General features: G+C 40.5%; 1 protein-coding gene across 1 annotated transcript; it reads left to right on the top strand.

The window, feature by feature from the left end:
• Positions 1-1,765: 1,765 nt before the first annotated feature.
• On the top strand, positions 1,766-15,711 carry LOC118798014 (sodium/potassium-transporting ATPase subunit alpha-1). The gene is made up of 22 exons (XM_036557311.1): positions 1,766-1,974; positions 8,501-8,620; positions 8,727-8,786; positions 8,967-9,170; positions 9,267-9,380; positions 9,469-9,603; positions 9,697-9,814; positions 9,914-10,182; positions 10,298-10,606; positions 11,088-11,222; positions 11,316-11,508; positions 11,762-11,937; positions 12,017-12,153; positions 12,257-12,407; positions 12,509-12,677; positions 12,766-12,920; positions 13,003-13,126; positions 14,715-14,860; positions 14,941-15,071; positions 15,195-15,296; positions 15,375-15,466; positions 15,605-15,711. Exons 1-22 carry the CDS (start codon positions 1,963-1,965, stop codon positions 15,631-15,633), a joined length of 3,081 nt encoding a protein of 1,026 aa, XP_036413204.1. The 5' UTR covers positions 1,766-1,962; the 3' UTR covers positions 15,634-15,711.
• Positions 15,712-15,942: the final 231 nt, after the last annotated feature.

Raw genomic sequence — 15,942 nt, 5'->3', positions numbered from 1 at the left:
AATGAAATAAATGAAAGAGTGGTATCTGACTTTGGCACAGTACTTTCTTTTTTTCTAACCATAACAGAGGAACTACAATTGTATTCCAAAAGATAGTAATGCTACAGTATATAAAGCCTATAAGAATAGTTGTTGCTGACAGAATGTTACAGCTCCTAAACTTGCAAACATAAACTTCCCTTATTTGTGCTGAGAATGTATAAAACTTGTGCTGAAAGGGAAATTGTATTACTATGGGTGTTCAAAAACCAAAGGGGACAGAGCACTGAAGTTCACTGACATAGCAGTAGTCAATCTTTAATCTTAAAGATGTTAATATATGAAAACCAGGCTTAAAAGGCTAAGCAATAGATCTAACTGAACATGCCCATGTCTTACAATCCTATCTATATAGTGCATTGATTACCACCATAAAATAAAGAAGAAAAGAAAACACTGTTATGGATCACATCTGACTTTTATTCTGGGTGCTCTAGCACAGCAATTAAAGTACAACACTGTTACAGTACTATAGCACTTAAATCATCTCATATAACATTCAAAAGGGAATATCAAAGAGCTAAATATGTGTTGTGGAGTAGGCCTGAATGTATCACCTCTAAGACTCGAAAATGCAGGAGTGGACCTTTAAGGCCTCTTTAATATTACATCAGCCTAACGTCCTCCCACAGGGGGCATCATTCTGCTCTAATGGGGGTGGAACATGATAGTTTCCATGGAAACACATTTATAGGCTAGAACCCGCAGCGTGTAAATAACACTTGATATTTTTAGCTTTCACTTTGAAGATGCTCATTCCTACGCACGCAAACTGTACAGGGCTGGTCGATTTCCAGCAGGAATTCTGCAAAATGTAAATGGATTTAAACGCTAACATGGAGGATTCTTTTTTTATAATCCTGAATAGGCAGCAAACAGTGAGCCTATACACTGTACATAAGAGCTCACTAAACACAAAACTCCGCAAAACAGACCCTATACTGGTCTGTGAATTGTTCTAAATGGGTTGATGATTAAAAGTGATTAAAAGTTAAGCAATGTATCATTTTTAGACAAAAAATAATTTTCTTGTTATAAAGTAGCTATGATTTAGCATCAGTATATCTGAATAGAGAATTTTTGGAATGATTTCTGAACATAAATAGACTTATTATAGACCTACCAGTTCTTCCCCCCTAATTTCACAATTTACATTTCAAAAGACTTATGAAAATTGTGTGATATCAAATGACTTATTTCTTTTATTCTCATTCTCTAAACTATGATGGAAAATAGACGGCTAGGTGGAAGTCTGACTTCTGGCACTGAAGGAAGGTTTTCCTCCTAAAATCCACATCCATAACTCCCTAGCTCTGAATGTAAAAAAAAAAGCAGTAATTAGCCTGAATTTTAACAAACAAGCTCAAAGTGATTCTTTACATTTGCACTGACACATTAAGGGTGAAGCTATATTTTGTCCCACAGTGGATTAGAATAGCTGCAGACCTCTTTAGAAAAAAGGGCGATGTCCAAAGGCGTGCGCATTTAAGAATCATTAACGGCAATTGAAGCAAAAAAAGGGTATCAAATCTTTAAATGATCGCTTTAAATGTAAAGTTTTTAGCTCACAGCTGAAATGTATTAGCCTAAATGAAGCCAGCAAAGCGAAAAAGGCTCATACGCTGAGCTACATCATAAGCAGAAGCACTCCATGCTGCAAGCTCCACCCCTTCATGTTACCATGGCAAGAAGATACGTCACTAGCAAGAAAATCTTCACTGTATAAAAGTGTTGAACCCTCAAACGGCAACGGAGCTTGGATGCGTGTCCGGGTGGAGTGACACGTGTGGGCAGGACACATCCAGGGGGAACCCAAAAAGAGCCAACGGGATTTTTAATTTTCTGACTTTTATCATTTATTTTTTAAAATAATTGGGATTTGAGCACTTAAGTTCTCATTTCATTTCCCCCAAAAGAAGCAAAATGGGACGCGGAGTAAGTGTGTGCTTACTATTCTTACTTTGTGTGGCTTGTTAAGTACAGATTATCCTCTTAACCTGGCGAGAAACGAGCGAGCACATGCTTCGTTGTTTGGTAACGTTAAATCGATGCGGGAACAGATCTTAAGATAACTCAGACACACGACTTCCGCAAATTTCGTTTCTCAGTGGTTTCGTTTAGACTCGTAGATTTTACAATGTATTTGTGATTATGAGGTAAAAAAGCAACAGGTTATGGTGTTACAGTGAACTAACGGGTGTGTTTCTTGCCCGAAAGAGCTCCATAGTTAGTTCACTGAAGATCACGGGAGTATAGGAGACAGTGAAACTTCCACTGAGATGGCCGCAGCTGTAGTGTGGCCTGCTTCACCATGTGTTGGAGGAAGATGTAGTCTTGTGACTGTATTCGTGAGCTGTTTAGGAGCTCTAAACCTTCCGGAGAGGAAAGTATGCCCACCCTCTAAACGTGGCTGGCAAATGCGGATCATGTTTTACGTTTTATATTTTTTCACTTGTCTAAATGATTCGAGCACGTTTTGAACGAGGTGAACGAAAATTTTCCAAAGACTGTGTCTTGCTTCATTGAGCGTTTCACCCACCGCGCTGTTGAACGTAATTGTGATCTCATGTCGCCTTACTGAGACTGATTGTGCAACAGTGTGGGCAGCCCACTGTGTAGAGCTGGTAAATATAACCTACCATTTTAAGCTCGCCTTGGAAGAGCGCGTCGTTTTCTCATGTCTGTTGCAATATGTGAGTCCTAACGTGGGAGATTAATAGGGCCTTCTTGTCTCCTCCTCCTTTTGCGGACCTCTCCCAACCCCCCTTCCTCTCAATGCATGATCTCGCCAGTGGCTAGAAGTCGTCGCTAAGATCGTGACAGAAATAATGTATAAATCGGGTTACTTTTATAGGATTTCTCTTATCTTACACGAGGGAAACGTGGCTCTTGGCTAGTTTTCCCGCGTGCTCTTTGTTTTCTTTTCTATTGGAATGGCATGACTTCAACAGTGGCTCATTGGCTAGTGGCGGGCGTGTCTATGAACAGTATGTCCTCCTGTATGTCACAGCATTGCGTAGAAGCAGCACCACTCCCTGCTGAGAAGAGTGCCGCGCCAGCATAGAAATAAAATATGCATTCACAGCCGGAGCCATCTTTGTGTTGTGGAGGGAGCAACCCTGCATTCAGAGATTGCGTCCGGTTTGGCGCACTGAACAACGCCCCCCACCCCCCACACACACTCCCTGCCTTTACAACCCCCACTGCCATAAGACAAATGCCTTCCCTCTCCAGCGGACATGATGATGTGTTGTTTTAGGCATCTGTTGTTGAGAAGCTGTGTGTGTGTGTGTGTGTGTGTGTGTGTGTGTGTGTGTGTGTGTGTATAAGTAGGGGGTGGGGAGCCGAAGCTATGGTTAATGCTACAGAAATACTCTACAACTGAATGTAAGATCAAAGCATTATAATTTTGCTCTAGGTGTTTGCTCATTATACATTGAGTTCTCTTTCCGTTTCATAAGTGTGCATGGCTCAGTGTTGATAACAGGTGTTGGTCTCAGCTGTGTTCCCTCATGCCCCCACCCCCTGAATGTGTGTGTGTGTGTGTGTGTGTATGTATGTGTGTATGCAGAACTAAGGCCATCGTGTCCCCTCCAAAGGATTTAACATTCTTTCCGTTTCGCAGTCACTACTTGTTAGTGAGCCCTTTTGTCACTTGCGATCCCATCTCTTGAACCGAGATGAGAGCACTGGCCCCCACCTCTCAATGCAGAGGCTGACTTGGTACCCCTTTCCTTTTTTGGTGCTCGGCCTAGAGCAGATACCGTGAGGCATGAACGTCTCCATATTCACTTGATTCTGCTCCATGGGTGTTAGTGAATAGTACCATGAAACTTCAGTAAAGATAAACACGTTTTCATCAGAGTTTTATTTGTACTATGAACAAGTTTTTCCTCTTTATCCCTGGCTATTCAGTGGTTTCGCATGTGAATGCACCCTTTCAAATATCTAGAGGTGTGGCTCTGGCACCCATGGCAACAGGGCCAAGTCCCAGTATTAGGGAAGTGATATCAATGGCTCGCATACACAATGTTTTGGTTTGGCACGCATACAGCAGACAAAAAAGGGGAAAGAAAAGGCTCACATGCAACACTTTGACTGTTTGTTAAATCGGTGCTTTAGCAGATTATCTCCAGATGCCTTGTATACATGTTACTTTCAGAATTTCTTCTTTTAAAGGCTTTGTTTAATGCTAGTTCAGATGTTTGCTGTAACAACAAAAACAAGTCAGATTTCATTGCATTTTGCCTGCGAACTCTTTTTGGAGCCACTGTATTTGTTATTTTACTGACATACTCTAGGGCAATATAATTACTTTTTATGTATTCTCATCTTCACTTTATCTTGACCTGCATTTCTTCACTGTCGTGGTTCATAAAGAAAATGATCTGATCTTTTCTTTCTTCTCATTTACATGTGAAATTCTAGTCTGAAAACTTGTGAACCTTGTCAGCAAATATGGAAAAAACGTGGTCTTTGGAGAGCCTCACCTCGATTTCCTGGCAGTGGTGTTACTCAGATGTGTAGAACCACCTTGCTAGCACCCCTTCTCTTTTGGAACAAGAGAACAAATGGGTCAAATAGCTTTCACCTAGCACTTGAATGCAAACGCCACACACTACTTCAGAAGTAGCGCAGAATGTGCACCTAAATATCATCAGTATGATGCTGTAAACAAATACATGTCTTGCCAGTGCTACACCAAAAAAAATACACGTGTGTGCGTGTGCGTGTGCGTGTGCGTGTGTGTGCGTGTGCGTGTGTGTGTGTGTGTGTGTGTGTATGTATGTATAAAGTTTCTTGAAACAATAAACATACTGGGAAAAATCTTTCAATCCCATCTTGCTAAAAGGAAATCCAGTTCAGCCAGACTGTGAAAAGAGACCATAAACAAACATTAACTTAAATGTGTAGTATATCACTAACATCTTACAACAGAATTAGCTAGCTAGATAGCTATAAATGCTTACCCCTGATCAAGGCAAGTTAGGAAAAGTTACAGGAAATAATTATTCTTGTTTGTTATGCATATTTATAATTAGCCCTCTACATTAAATAACTAGCGGCAGCAAACAAATGAGACTGCTGATATTTCTGGTCCCAAAATGGTATCTCCGCACCCCAATGCTTAGTGTAGAAATAACACTGAATTGTTGCTTTAGAGGTGTGTGTATATGTGTGCGTGTGTGTGTGCATGTGTGTATGTGTTGGTGTGGTTCCTCTTTTTTTCTAAAAATGCTGGGGGGAAACCCCTTTCAACCAAATGAGGGTGTCCCTAAATAAATTGCATAAGTATACCTGACATTGGAACTGAATTTGTTATTAGGTTCTGTTAATGTTTCAGGGTTGAATTTAAAATGATAAACTTAAAAACAAATGCTCCAGACATCAATTTTAGCAGTATTTAGAGTATTTTCACTATTACTGAACTGCTTTACAGGCCTTTCTGTAATAAATAAATGATGTCTGGCTTATGTTTGAAAAAGAGATGGCTATTTTTAGACATGCACCATCTGGTTCTCTATAGGCCAGTGATGGAACAACTTTCTTTTAATCTAGCTGATGCTAAACTGCTGATCTAATTTCGCTAGTAGCTCTCTAAGACTCCGAGACAGACTGTGTGCCATCCTCGCTGGAAGGAATCGCTGTAAAACTGGAACATGCAAATACAAGTCTCTGTCGGAGGCTTTACATATACGTAATGGTGATGCCAAAACAAAAACATTTATAAAACACAGGAATGTAAGCAGAATTTAGGTGAGTACAAAAAACATGAACCTAAACTAGTGGCTATCAGACATGTTTTACAATATTGGATTAGCTTGTTGCTACTAAATGAATAGATTCAATAATGAATTGCTCTTGATAAGTATCATTATTGCTGCTATATTTCATATAATAAGCAGTTAACACCTTTCTTTGGTTTAAAGTGTAACTACACCAAGACCATTTTTTTCATTAACAGCTGAAATGCACTGCTCTGTAATAATAAAATATACCAGCCTTGCTTAAAATGTTAACCAATTTCCGAACTGTGAAAATATCACTTTTATTCGTGGTCAGTTCTGCCTCTGCAGCGCCCCTCTGGTTCAGCTCTGCTATAGATGCGGATGACGTGTCTTCGTACTGAAGTATGATGACGATGAAATCAGTCAAACAACGTCACCGCCCCCTGATGACACCCTACTCGTGCTGCACTCATAAATATGAAAGCGTAGGAGCCTAGAGCGAGGAGATAACCACACTCATGTGCTGAGCTAAATATCCCGAGCACCACCTCGCAAGGTTGAGATGCCAGTTGTCTGTACCAACTGTAAATAACGCAGTCAGTCTGAGCATAGTTTGTAATAAAGATTGATAATGTTCAACATATGACTAGGTAACCTGAAGCACCGATTAAGGATTTTTGCAAGTCTCCATAAAGCTGCCGATGTTGCATCCGATTCACATTTCCCTTCACAAATCAAACTCGGGTGTGCACACTCACTGAACAGAAATCAACACGAACTACGGAAAGCGACAAAGTTCAGGAAAGGTCAACGTTGAATGGCCGTTGTTAGCAACCTTTCATCTGTACAGCCTTTCTCGAACTTTTTCCTGCTTTCCTTAGTTCCAGTGTTGCTTGCTGTTGATGGCTGACTGGTGATGCAGTCTGTAACCTTGATGTCAAACTGAATGAAACTTGGTGTTTAATGAAATCCACTTTATTAATTCAGAATTCAGTGCATCTAAGAAATCAGGACTTGGGTTATATAGAATATGGACCTGCTGAACAGATAATTAGAAGCTAGCTGTTGTGGTTTCAGGGAATGTTCTGCCACTTGGATGTCTCTGCCGTTCGCTGCTGAATCATTTTCTGGCACTATGTGAACTCTTCAGCGGCTTGAGTCAGTGGCTCATACTGTTAAGGCTCAAGACACACTGCCTGATCAGAAACCAGAAAGATGGGGGATGGTAGTAGAGAAAAATCAGCCTTGTAAGACCTCTCTGTTCCAAAAGTGCCGTTTGATTCTGTCTCTCTCCATATTTTCTGGTAGCTAACGTTAACTGTAAAAACACAACAGCCCAGCCTGCCCGGTTTCCCTCGCAGCCCCACCTACCAGCATGCCCCACTTATTTTTGAGCATTTTTCAAATTGTGCCAGGGGTGGAGTTTACTGAAAATAGTGGGGTGGAGTTACTCTTTAAATTGCTAAAATTAAATTATTTTAGTATAATTTAGTAGCGGTTATGAACTTAAGAGTTAAAGGCATCCTCTAAATACAAAAAGGAAAAAGGTGTATTTTATTTTTGTAATTTGGTAGGGACATGTCTATGATGAATGATTCTGTCATGCTGCTAGCTTTATAGGTTTCAACAAATTAGTAGAAAGCTGTAAAAGTGAAGACTTTTCAGAATGTTGAACAAGGCTGTGAATGATTCTATAATGAATACGAAAAGAGGTGTTCAAATCTTGAGGCAGAATTGGAGATGTTAAATTGCCCCTACGTGAGAGTCTGCATGAATGTGTATGTCTGTCTGTGTGCCCTGTGATGGACTGGCGACGTGTTCAAGGTTGTTTCCTGCCCTCTGCCCAGTGACCGCTGGGATAGGCTCCAGCAGCCTCTCCGCAACCCCGGAGTGTGTGTGTGTGTGTGTGTGTGTGTGTGTGTGTGTGTGTGTGTTCTTGATAGGGATACAGCAATTATGAGAATTTTGTGGAGCAGTACCTATATTTGATATTTCTAATTTAAATATCTGCCAAAGCCGACGTATAAACGTTTATAAAATACGTTGTTTATTTATATATACAGGGTTAGAAATGCAGAAAAATAATGAATAAAAATGCAGGTATTTGTCCAATGCCAATATTTTATTTTAAGCAAATATTTTTCAATACCGATATGTTTCTGATATTGTGCATCACTAGTTCTTGATTTTCCAAAAAGAAACTGTAATGTTAATGAATGAATAAAATGTTAAAGTGCTTTCTGATGTCTAGCTTATAATATTTCAGACTACACTAAGTTATTATTGAGTAAAATTAGTTACTAATATGACATATGATTCCAAACCTTTGTCACGATGCAGAGTTTGTATGTGAAAGTCCTGTTAAATTGCTGGTTTTGCATACAGTGAACTTTTCCTTAAAAATGCTTGTACACCACTTTGTCCCTTCCTGTGTGATGACTCTGTAATGGAGGCTGACACTGATATGGACACTGGAGATGGTGTGTGTGTTTTTCCCCCCCTTCTTCTTCATGGTATTTATTAATTATGACTATGTATTCAAAGTGCATATTAACAGCAAACTTGATGCTAAATTTCTCTATGTTGTCATTTTTGTAGCAATCCAATAATTACCCCTTTACTCTGCTTTGTTTTCTAATTGCTTTATTATTTTGAATTGGTGCCAGTTTTAAGAAAAGCTGCTATTAATCATGGGGAAAAAAGTTTAAGTGTGATTGTTTGGTGTATTGCAGGAAGGTCGGGAACAGTATGAGCTGGCAGCCACCTCAGAACAGGGGGGCAAGAAATCCAAGTCAAAGGGCAAGAAGGACAAGGATAAAGATATGGATGAACTCAAAAAGGAAGTTGACTTGGTGAGTCAGTCTCTTGGAAATTAAACAAAACTGCTGACAGTGAAATGCGTGACATTCTAGTACTAAGTTCAGAGAGATCTTTGTTTCCAATTAAAATTTTCTCTAGGATGATCACAAGCTGACGCTAGAAGAACTCAACAGGAAGTATGGCACTGATCTAACAAGGGTAAGCCTTATTAATTCCACATAACAAATCAAAAGTAAAAATAGGCACTACCTTTTGTTGGCTCTTTTTGAGGGCTTGTAAACTATGGCAGAATATAGGTTTGAGTTTTTGTATTCACTTTAACATGGTTTACATCATATGCTGAATTTCTGGTTCACGTGTGTCTACGTCTGCGACCAGGGGCTGACTGCTGCTCGTGCAAAGGAGATCCTTGCACGTGATGGACCCAATGCTCTGACGCCCCCTCCCACGACCCCAGAATGGGTGAAATTCTGCAAACAGCTCTTTGGTGGCTTTTCTACTCTACTGTGGATTGGAGCTATACTTTGTTTCTTGGCTTATGGAATTCAAGCAGCCTCAGAAGATGAACCAGCAAATGATAATGTAAGAAAAAGATTTTATTAGATTGGAGGTCTGTTATGTAAAGGTTGTCACTGGTCAGTAGCAGGATCCTTTAACCCCTGTCTCATTGTCCTACAGTTGTACCTGGGTATTGTGCTGTCTGCAGTGGTGATGATCACTGGGTGCTTCTCCTACTATCAAGAAGCTAAAAGCTCAAAAATCATGGATTCCTTCAAGAACCTTGTACCTCAGGTACTGAAAACATGTCCTTATATTAAGACTCTCCCTTCCTGTTATAAAGCAAATGTGTTGTTACTGATCGTTCTGATTTGTTCATTAGCAAGCCTTGGTTGTCCGTGATGGTGAAAAGATGAGCATAAATGCTGAGGACGTAGTCGTTGGAGATCTTGTGGAGGTTAAGGGAGGAGACAGAATTCCTGCTGATTTGCGTATTATTTCTGCTCATGGATGCAAGGTGAACATATGCTAATAATAATTGAGTGTTGGCTTCCTCAGAACCAAAACCTTCTTGTCTGTAATGACTCATTTGATGTCCTCCTCTTTTTAGGTGGATAACTCCTCCCTGACTGGTGAATCTGAGCCCCAGACACGAACTCCTGACTTCTCCAATGAAAATCCCCTGGAGACAAGGAACATTGCCTTTTTTTCCACCAACTGTGTTGAAGGTACATAGCTCAAGTTCTGAGCTGTTCGGGTATCCAGTCATTCAACAAATGTTCAGTACTCAGTGCCTGAAAATGTCTTTACCTTTTTTAAACTTTTAGGTACTGCTAGAGGTATTGTCATCAACACTGGTGATCGCACTGTCATGGGCCGTATTGCTACTCTTGCGTCTGGTCTTGAAGTTGGCCGAACCCCCATTTCTATAGAAATTGAGCACTTTATCCACATTATCACTGGCGTAGCTGTTTTCCTTGGCGTGTCCTTCTTTATTCTCTCCCTGATTCTTGGATACAGCTGGCTGGAGGCAGTCATCTTCCTCATCGGTATCATCGTTGCTAATGTGCCAGAAGGTCTCTTGGCTACTGTAACTGTGAGTACCAGGTTGAAGAACATAAAAGAATATTGTAGCAAATATACTGTAAGTGAATTATCTCAGCCTGCATCTATCGGAGTGATAACCAATCTCTTCTTGTCCATGTATATAGGTTTGCCTGACTTTAACTGCCAAACGTATGGCAAAGAAGAACTGCCTTGTGAAGAATCTTGAAGCTGTTGAGACCCTTGGCTCCACCTCAACCATCTGCTCGGACAAGACTGGAACCCTGACCCAGAACCGTATGACTGTGGCTCACATGTGGTTTGACAACCAGATTCATGAAGCTGACACCACAGAGAATCAGAGTGGAACCTCTTTCGACAGAAGCTCTGCCACTTGGGCTGGTCTGGCTCGAATTGCAGGCCTGTGCAACCGTGCTGTATTCCTTGCTGACCAAGACAACATTCCAATCCTCAAGGTACTTGTTCACATTCATATTCACTCAGCTGCTTTAAAGTGAGATACATTTGGTTTTATACATGCTATTTGAACACACATGCCTGTCATTACTGCACCTCTCTAAGGTTGTTTACTGACTGCTAAGACTTATTTTTCTGCTCATGTTCCAGTGTGATTTTGGTCTTTGCCTCCAGGGAATCTTTGTGCCCTTTGCTCCCAAGAGCTTCTTAGCAGTACTTAGTCTCCCTGTAAACACTCTTTCTGCCTTCTCATGTCAATAGTTTGTGAATCACTGCCACATTTTAGCTGTACCAATCAAGTTCACTTTTAAGAGGTAGTTGATAACTCACCATTATGCAAGTGTTATTTGTGTAAGTGTTCTGAATTGGAAGGATTGTCCTTTAACAGCTGTGATGCAAAACTGTAATGAGCTTTGTAAAAGCAAATGTACTGTAATACCAAAACAATGAAATGAAATGCTTAATTGCTCTTTTCCACAGAGGGATACAGCTGGTGATGCCTCAGAGTCTGCCCTCCTGAAGTGTATTGAACTCTGCTGTGGTTCAGTGAAGGACATGAGAGACAAATACACAAAGATTGCTGAGATCCCTTTCAACTCCACCAACAAGTACCAGGTAACTTGATTCACTCACTTTATAACTTGTGCGTTATGTGGTCTTCCTGTTGATACTGATTTGCTGATTTGTCGCTTGGCTTTTCTCCATTAGTTGTCCATCCACAAGAACCCTAATGAGGGAGAGAGCAAGCACCTGCTAGTAATGAAGGGAGCTCCTGAGAGGATCCTGGACCGGTGCTCAACTATTGTGCTTCAGGGAAAAGAACAGCCCCTAGATGATGAGATGAAGGATGCTTTCCAGAATGCTTACTTGGAACTGGGTGGCTTAGGAGAGCGAGTGCTGGGTAAGACTGTTACTAACTGCTGCTGTAACAAATCAATTTAATAAGTAGAGGTGGTCAATATGTGGATGTTACTGTTAAAATGACAGATTGAGTATATTGCGCGTTGTCAGTATTTAAGGATGACCGAACAACTGCACATTTTGTTGGACAGCAATTTTTTTTTGGTGTGTGTGTGTGTGTGTGTGTGTGTGTGTGTGTGTGTGTGTGTGTGTGTGTGTGTGTGTGTGTGTGTGTGGTGTTTTTTCTTTTGTAGGTTTCTGTCACTACAGCCTTCCTGATGACCAGTTTCCTGAGGACTTCCAGTTTGACACAGACGATGTGAACTTTCCAACTGAGAACTTGTGCTTTGTTGGCCTCATGTCTATGATTGATCCACCACGTGCTGCTGTGCCTGATGCTGTTGGCAAGTGCAGAAGTGCTGGAATCAAGGTAAAACACCAAATGTTCTAACTGTAATGTTCTTAAACTGGGAAACCCTTCAGACTTCACAGCCTGTACTGTCTTCCAGGTTATCATGGTCACTGGTGATCATCCAATTACAGCAAAGGCCATTGCTAAGGGTGTGGGTATCATCTCTGAGGGCAACGAGACTGTCGAGGACATTGCTGCTCGTTTGAACATTCCTATCAATGAAGTCAACCCCAGGTAATGCGTTGCTCTTGTATTTTGGGATTTATGTGCCGTGTTTGCAGAGTCCATGTGGTGTTAGAATAACATCCATGTGAACTCCCCTTGACTTTATTTCCAGAGACGCCAAGGCTTGTGTGGTCCATGGTGGTGATTTGAAGGACCTGACCCCTGAACAACTGGATGATGTCTTGAAACATCACACTGAGATTGTGTTTGCAAGAACATCTCCTCAACAAAAGCTGATTATTGTGGAAGGCTGTCAGCGCCAGGTAACCACTTGATCTCCGATCCATTGAACTGTAGAGTGAAAGTTATGAGTGATAAAAGATAGAAAACTGTACAAGGTCACACTTACTTTTCATCTTAACAGGGTGCCATTGTGGCTGTGACTGGTGATGGTGTGAATGATTCTCCTGCTCTGAAGAAGGCTGACATTGGTGTAGCTATGGGTATTGCTGGATCTGATGTCTCCAAACAGGCTGCTGACATGATCCTCCTGGATGACAACTTTGCCTCAATTGTTACTGGAGTGGAGGAAGGTGAAGGACACTTAAATAGAATGAACCTTGGTTCAGCTGCCACTTATGGTTGTGACATTTGAACATAAATTGATTATTCTTTTTTCAGGCCGCCTAATCTTTGACAACTTGAAGAAATCAATTGCTTACACCTTGACGAGTAACATTCCTGAGATCACTCCATTCCTCCTCTTTATTATTGCAAACATCCCTCTTCCTCTGGGCACAGTCACCATCCTCTGTATTGATCTTGGCACGGACATGGTAAGCATAATTCCTGAGAACTCATTTTTGTCAGTACTTTGTAAATTTAGCAAAATGTACAATAAATGCTCTCAACCTTCAGGTTCCTGCTATCTCCTTGGCTTATGAGGCTGCTGAGAGTGACATTATGAAGAGGCAGCCCAGAAACCCCAAAACAGACAAGCTAGTGAATGAAAGGCTGATTAGCATGGCCTATGGACAGATTGGTAAGTACCCCCGTCACTTCATTGAAGAAACCCTAGACATCATGTTTCACACATACATTTGAGAGTTTTACACAGAAGCAAGGATTTGATAATTGTCAGGAGAGACTGGTAGAGAGCGAGATTTAACAAAATGAGTGTAATTTGTGTGAGGGTTTATAGTGCTGTTGAATTTTGTTGGCTTTTTTTTTTCTTCCTGTGGTTTATAAAAGGTTGCTTCTTTTGTTGGTTCGTGCGCTGTAGTAATTCCGCTGTAGTTAAGTCAAGCCTCCTTGCTTGTTTAGTCACAGAATTTAAGCCAGCTCTGCACCGTGTTGATCAGACAAATTTTTGCCACAAGTGTACATTTGCCATAAACAAAATCTTTGTAATAGTACTGATTTGCTTTTGCCGAATGACAAAGAACCTTATTTATCATCTCTCTTTTCTATAAAACATGAACCTCACTGCAGGTGTATCTGCGCTTTTCTGCCTGTTATCAGTTCTTTATCATGTTGAGGTCTTCTGCAAGCAGTAGATTGTCTCTGTACTCAGGAGGTTTTCAACTGTTTTTGCTATGCCTTATTCCTCTGGCACTCCTCTTTTGAATTTAAGGTTGCTGCACAATCATTTTCAAGCTTGATTATTTTCTAATAATTTACAAACTACAAGGAAAAATCCAAATCCATGATTTTCAAATTAGCTAAACTGTCCCATTAAAGTAAAAGCAAAAAATCTGCTTTTAATTCTGCTTTTTAGTCTTAATTATTTAGTGCTTAAAGCAGTTTATACTTTCATCATATACTTTAGAGAACACAAACAGTGTGTTGTGCAGATACGCAAATGTAAACCAAGTGCACCTGTAGTGATTGGGCTTGGGGGTGTAGTGTTGCACATACCGGATTAAGTGTGATCAATTCTGAGGTCAAGATTTGGTTTGATTTTTCAGTATTTTTTGTTGAAAAACATCTTGGATTTAAGAGGATTATAAAGTGATATACTACACAGAATTAAATACTAGACAGAATACTTTGGCTCATTGTTATGGCTTTTCATACCCACCACACCAGCCCTGTAACAAAATACACCCCCAAAAACCCCAACCCCAGGAATTAATAAGTGACTTCAGAAAAAACGCTGTGATTTGAGCATGACTGCATGCGTAGCATTAAGCCACACTCCTTCCCTTCACTTCACTCTAAGATGCACCCAGATGCATGATCATTGACAGTGGTATCCACAAAAGGAGCAAATGAGATTATTTGAAGAAACCAAGAGATGTTTTGGCTCTATGTGTATGTGTGGTTGTTGTTTTGTGTTTGTGTGTGTGTGTGTGTGTGTGTGTGTGTGTTGTGTGTTGTGTGTTGTGTGTTGTGTGTTGTGTGTTTTCCCTTCTCCTTCTTTACTTTGCACAGTGTTTCAAAGGGGTTTACCCAATACTTCAAGTTGGCATGGGTTTCAAAAGTTAATTTCCGCTTGTAAAATGGATCTATTGATAAAACCAGAGTCAATTTTTCTGCTGCAAATCATGTCATTAACCTGACTTAATCATTTGACTTCAGAACATGCATCAGAACATGTGACCATGTGCTGACCTTGTTCCCGCTCACAGGTATGATTCAGGCCCTTGCTGGCTTCTTTACCTATTTTGTCATTCTGGCTGAGAATGGATTTTTGCCATCCACATTGCTGGGTATACGTGTGTTTTGGGATGACAAGTATATCAATGACCTTGAAGACAGCTACGGTCAGCAGTGGGTGAGTATATAATTCTGGTGTTGTCAGGTTTCCACTGAGATTTGAATGCCAGCCTTCTTATGTCTGTATGTGTTTTTCAGACATATGAGCAGAGAAAGATTGTGGAGTTCACATGCCACACTGCTTTCTTTATCAGTATTGTAATTGTGCAATGGGCTGACTTGATTATCTGTAAGACCAGGAGGAATTCAGTCTTCCAGCAAGGAATGAAGTAAGTGGAGGATTCATAATTCTTCCTAGAAGAGGTTCCAAAATGTTCTCCTGGTAAATTGTCTGGCTTTAATAGTTGTAATGTCTGGATTTAAGATTATAATGTAAGTTCTTGCCAATGCAGGAACAAAATTCTCATCTTTGGCCTGTTTGAGGAGACGGCCCTTGCCGCCTTTCTGTCCTACTGCCCAGGCATGGACGTTGCCCTCAGAATGTACCCCCTCAAGTAAGTTGGTTGTTGGTTGTTGGTTGTTGGTTGTTTGGTTGTTGGTTGTTGTAATCTTTTTGCATCTTGTTTTTCTAGACCAAACTGGTGGTTCTGTGCATTCCCCTATTCACTTCTCATCTTTATTTATGATGAAATCCGGAAACTTATCATCCGGCGCAGTCCAGGAGGTAAGGGGGTTCTAGACTCTCTACAGTAGTCTTTTGTAATGAATGTTAAATGTTCATATATTTTGAGGTTTTTGTTTTGTACTGCACTCTGTATGTTGTACGTGATCTCTAAAGAGGTGTATTCATGTTTTGTTGTAGGTTGGGTGGAGAGAGAGACCTACTACTAAAGCATCCAGATGACATCACACACATTTTTGCATGGCTGTCTTGCTGCTTGGAATTTTAACCTCAGTAATTTGGATATACATATATCTTTAGGGAATGCTTGACACAAACACTGAGATCGTGAACCAAGACATTGTGTGCCTTGTTTCTGAAGCTGGACCAATTTTATACATGGTTTTTAAAAGTGTAATGTTAATAAACTCTCGGTCAGGTCCCACATTTGGAGTCATTTGAATGTTCTGTTTTTTGTTTTTTGTTTTCATTATTTTTCTTTGTTTATAACAGATATTTGGAACATAATGAGAATGCCA

This window comes from Colossoma macropomum, unplaced genomic scaffold, assembly GCF_904425465.1.
Source record: "Colossoma macropomum unplaced genomic scaffold, Colossoma_macropomum, whole genome shotgun sequence".
NCBI lineage: Eukaryota > Metazoa > Chordata > Actinopteri > Characiformes > Serrasalmidae > Colossoma > Colossoma macropomum.
The sequence above is the reverse complement of the archived record's forward strand: the minus strand, read 5'-3'. Positions and strand labels throughout refer to the sequence as shown.